Raw genomic sequence first — 5,128 nt, 5'->3', positions numbered from 1 at the left:
TTTTATAAATTGTTACATGTGTTAAATTCTCTCAATGTGTACCAGTATCATTTGTTCCATTTTGTTGACACAATTTATAGAGCAATTCAAACAGACATAATAGGTAAATGTGACAGTGATAATAAATGGACCTCGGCAAACAAAACTTATATATCAGACATACAACACAAAATTCAAGAAACCAAATCTGATATCAAACAAAGATGACAACGAAAAATTCGTAGTTGATAGTAAATTTGACAATGATGTCAACAATAAAATTCTTTCAGTTGATGTTAAAGTGACAAATTTGAAGTGATAACATGAACAACTATGTTTGACTAAATCTTTAATTACATAAACTTCCCAATTGTACAAAGGTATATCGCTTGCGTATTGGTTTCAACATAGCAAAGCTGAAATTATGACAAAAAAATCTTATATTACTTTCTATATTTACAATTTCTTCTATAATTTGCGACCTAAACATTAACAGAAGATATCAGAAAACAATAAAATAAAAAAACATACAAGTCGCCAAAAACCAAACAGTACCACGGCTAAAATAAAATAAGCCCAAGTTAACAAAACACAAAAACCTGAGGAATGTCAATCGGTTCCTTCATCACTATATGTCTGGACTAAAGTCTTAGTGACATATTGTTGTAAGTTGTTACTTATAATATGCATCACTCGAGAATTACATGTTCCATTCTGTTGTCTTCTATCAGTTTTCTCGTTCATCCCAAACCATCACTGTGTTCTTCAAAGCGAATGGAAGAATCATGTCGTGCCATACAATCTTCAATAGTCCGAGTCCTAATCTGGTAATGGACTAAATTGTGCCTTCTAATGTAGAACAAATTCAAATTAGCTTTCCTCTTCATTCAAGGCAATTTCCTTTTCGTAGAAGGCAAATAAAAAATGTTTTATAAACATTTTATTTCCAAATTCGTGAAATGTAGCTTACACCGCTTTCGTATATGTTAATCTTTTACTGGAAACTCAATAACACTTGCTTGCGTATAGACAGACTCTCGTTTGGTTTTGCGTGTCCTCTTGAAACAAGAAAAGAGGCGCTTCAGACTAACTCGGAAAGCAGAATTACTTCTAAAGTAAATGAATGGTGTGATTCCTGTGCTACTAAAAGCCAACCAATGACACGCCATCCACACAACATCAGCATGAGGCATATCGTAGATTTCTGGATATGAATCACCAACCAATGTAAGAGTGTGAATTGGAAGCCAGGCAAGTGCATATGCTGCTACAACAGCTGATAATACTCGAACAGTCTGTAATTATAGAAATAAACATAAGTAAGGAAATGTGTGATATTTATCAAGGAATTTGCACACAATGAATATGTATATGTTCAAATAAAAATTTGTATTGTTGTATTAAGGGGTATAGTATATTAATGGTGAGAAAACACATAGCAATTGTTTTTCTTTCAATTATTAACTAAGCTCTCCTAGAAACCGTCCTTATTATTAGTTTGTGTTGTTAACGTCTTGACAATATATGGCCTTGCAATTATTCCAGCAGAAAAATTAGTTAATTCAATAATGCCAACATGTAAAGAATATTTCATATCTAAAATATTTGTATCTATTATGCATGTTTTTTTCTATAGTTCTTTGAGTGCCAATTTTCCCATATATAAAGGATGTGCATAAGTATATTGTAACGATTGTGCATACTTCTACTGTGTACATAACAATCCTTCAGTTCTTCGTTTTTCTTTTCTTATTTTTATCCTGCGTTTTAAATGCATGGACTTAATATTGTTGATGGTAATGTCGCGAAATGGAATAAACATTTATTGGAAGCCCTGATTGTTTTTAAAGTAATAAAAGGAAATACGGTTCAAACCGCCTCGGCAATGTCGCTTCGAAATACACCAGGTTTATAAGATGTTACTTTCATTTTTATTGGTCATGATAATATCGAAGTTTAAAACAACAGTTAAGTCAAGTTCTGGCGTCTCTTGTATGAGTAGAGGAAACATATGATATCAATTTCCTTACATTGATTTAAGAATTAGAATTTTGGATAACAACATTTCATTGGTACAATACAAAAAAAAAATTGTTGCAAGCTTGATTTTTATTTTCAAAAAATCAAAATTGATGTATGTTAAAAAAAGACTAAATATCTGAAAGCATATAAACAAATTAATCGTCAAAACAATACTTAATAGTGGTATTAAACAATCGGAACTTCTTTTACAATTTTGATTTTTAATGAGAATATTGTAATTACCTTTTTTTTACTTTTAATTTGAAGTCTATCTCTTTTGATGTCTTGTTCGCCGGGTGTTTTCCTTAACCAGATTATGACACCCATATGAGTGTAGCAGACGACCATTATAGCCAGTGGAAGGAAGTATTGCAAGATCATGACAACAGCACTGTATATTTTCTTCTCTTCTTGATTTTGCCAGTCCTCCATACAAATACCAATCTGCCCATTTCCAGTTTCCATATTTACAACTCTAGCAAACATAGCCACAGGAATTGCTGCCAGAGCAGCTAGAATCCACAGAATTATCATCACAAACCTGGCTTCTTTCTTATCTAGTCGTTTTGCTAATGGATGCCATACAATTTTGTGTTGATCATACGTTATGAAAACCAGGGTAAAAGCTCTTTGCAGAACGGAAGTAACCTGTAAGAATCCTACAGCTGGACATAAAATTGCTCCGAACGGCCAGTAATGAAATACCAAGTTGCTAAGCACAGTAAATGGTATACAAATAGTCGCCATTAAAATGTCACTAGCTGCAAGATTTGTCATGAAGAAATTTGTAACTGTCTGCTTTTTAAGCGTGAATGTTGTAAAGCAAACAAAAGCATTTCCACCAATTCCAATTAAAACGACTGTGGAGTAAAGAAATAAAAATAGCACTAAAACTACCATATTCATTGCCGGTGGATAAAATTCAATGCCGAATGTTGCATTCTCTGATGTGAAATTATATTGAGAATAATTTTCTGTAGAATATTCGTAATCCATCATAATGAAGTTGTCAAATTCAAATCATATTAAATCATAATATATAAACGGAAGGATGAAAGGTATCGCTTGAAATGAGGAAAAATAACAGCTATCGTTTATATAAAGGTCGGATAAACTGCACATTCGAAAGTGTTAATCTAAACACGTAAACAAAATATGAAACTGAGAAAGGTGCTAATAAGGAAATATTAATTTCAAAAGATTTGACCTTTGTAAAATGGTATAATATTGAATACAATGACTTCTTGCAACATTTTAAACAATCAAACCTGTGTATTTTTTTTTTTTTTTTGCATATTTGCAAAGAACCTTATATTGCTAAAAAGAAAATAATATCGCACGGTATTCCTTCCAATCTTAGTATAAGACATTTTTACAAACAAAAATTCATTATGCAAAAATCAAAATTATCAGAACTTTATGATAATAAGAACTAAACCTCACTTTTCAAATGACATGAGATATATTCAAAATGACATGCTCAAGATCTCAAACACAAATATAATGACCTCATATTTGGTTTAAATAGTATATACACACATACAAATTACATAACAGGTAGTGTTCCTGAAATAGAACCTACATTGGATTATAGAACAAATTGTTATTGCACACAATAACATTTCAGGCAAAACTTTATGTTTAAAAATGTATTTGATTTATAAGAAATGAACTGACTACTATTACTGTAGCCTCATAACTAAAACAGAAAGTTGAATTTGTTTTCAATCTTCTTTCCAGTAAAAATATGGAGATTTGATCTTACTGCCAATAAGGAAAACCCACATCAAAGATCAAAATGACAAAAATGTAAAGATCATAGGTTACTAAATGACCTTATTCGTGATCAAAATCTACTGTTTGTGTAGCAAGATATGAAAGGCCCCGTCATAACAAAATTAGAAATTATTCAATAAACAAAACAAATGCCTTGGCTTCAGTAATTAACATACAATGACAAGCAATTTCTACAGACAACAACAATTAACATTTATCATAGTACTTCAAAATACTTAAATGCCATTAGTAACGATGTATACAAATATTGAGATATGAATTTCCTTCTCAAAATTTTATAAAATTCGAATATTGAAATATGTCGCTATAAGTAGTTAGTTTGGTTTGACTTTTGTCAACATACGCTCAACAAATTGTTGTACAATTGTGTTGCCAGTAAATACTATAACCTCCTTTTAAACCGTATCTTTGTTGGAAGGTGGATTGAGCATATGTTCATAATAATCGGTGATAGAAAAAATGTAAATAGAATAACTTTAACTATGTAAGACAGCAGTAGTAAGACCGATTTTATTAATTGCATCGACACTCAAAAACAACATGTCTGATACTGCTGTTAAGTAAATGTATAAAAAATGAGACCAATTAGAACCTGGAATATCGACTTTGCAAATGCCTACTTGTCCATTTGTATTTTATATTTACATGTCTGTTTATACTTTTTATTAACGAGGTCATAAGCCAATAGACAAGTTTTCGTGAGTGATGTAGATATCCACTTAAATGACGTCAGGTCAGTAATACATACAAACTGCAAACTACAAAACAGTTGTGACGTATCTCCGATTAACTATCACAACGGTTAAAGTCAACGTAGAGTAGCAAGGAGAACGTTACCACTACTTTTTAGATTGCACGAACTGTCGATTCTCTATAATGAATCCAGACATTATAGCTGACTATGCGGTATGGGCTTTGCTCATTGTAGAAGGCCGTACGATGACCTATAGTTGTTAATGTCGTTGTCATTTTGGGCTCTTGTGGACAGTTGTCTCATTGGCAATCATACCGCATCTTCTTTTTTATATTGTGTATTGTCATCTGTTGAACTTTGGTTATTCTCAAGCATGTTTTAAAATAAATGTAATATTTGAAACAAAGAAGGGATTTCGTCATGTAAATCCTATATTGATGTATTTCCCATTTGACGATAGAGGTAAAAATTTGAGTTAAAGTTTAAAGCGCAATATCATAAATATTTGACGGATACATAAATAGTTGTATAGGTATTGAATTTACACACAAACAGATAACAATTTAGTAACAACAAAAATACATAAGAAATAGTAGAGATACTGTCTCTGTCCTAAATAAACAAAGAAGTAATTAT

At 31.3% G+C, this 5,128-nt stretch overlaps 1 protein-coding gene across 1 annotated transcript; it reads right to left on the bottom strand.

Annotated features, from left to right (window-relative positions):
• Nucleotides 1-371: 371 nt before the first annotated feature.
• LOC143070631 (RYamide receptor-like) lies at nucleotides 372-3,053 on the bottom strand. The gene is made up of 2 exons (XM_076244860.1): nucleotides 2,245-3,053; nucleotides 372-1,274 (listed from the first exon to the last, which is right to left on the bottom strand). The coding sequence occupies exons 1-2, from the start codon at nucleotides 2,998-3,000 to the stop codon at nucleotides 966-968; spliced, it is 1,065 nt and encodes a 354-aa protein (XP_076100975.1). The 5' UTR covers nucleotides 3,001-3,053; the 3' UTR covers nucleotides 372-965.
• Nucleotides 3,054-5,128: the final 2,075 nt, after the last annotated feature.

The sequence above is a fragment of the Mytilus galloprovincialis genome, chromosome 4 (assembly GCF_965363235.1).
Source record: "Mytilus galloprovincialis chromosome 4, xbMytGall1.hap1.1, whole genome shotgun sequence".
NCBI classification, from domain to species: Eukaryota; Metazoa; Mollusca; class Bivalvia; order Mytilida; family Mytilidae; genus Mytilus; species Mytilus galloprovincialis.
This window is presented reverse-complemented; position numbering and strand designations above follow the sequence as displayed.

Bases quoted from the DNA above. Each gene is read 5' to 3' on its own strand.
- LOC143070631 (XM_076244860.1), bottom strand. From the start codon at position 3,000: ATGATGGATTACGAATATTCTACAGAAAATTATTCTCAATATAATTTC. The intron at 1,275-2,244 runs GTAATTACAATA...CTATAATTACAG, and splicing joins AAATTAAAAGTAAAAAAAAG to ACTGTTCGAGTATTATCAGC.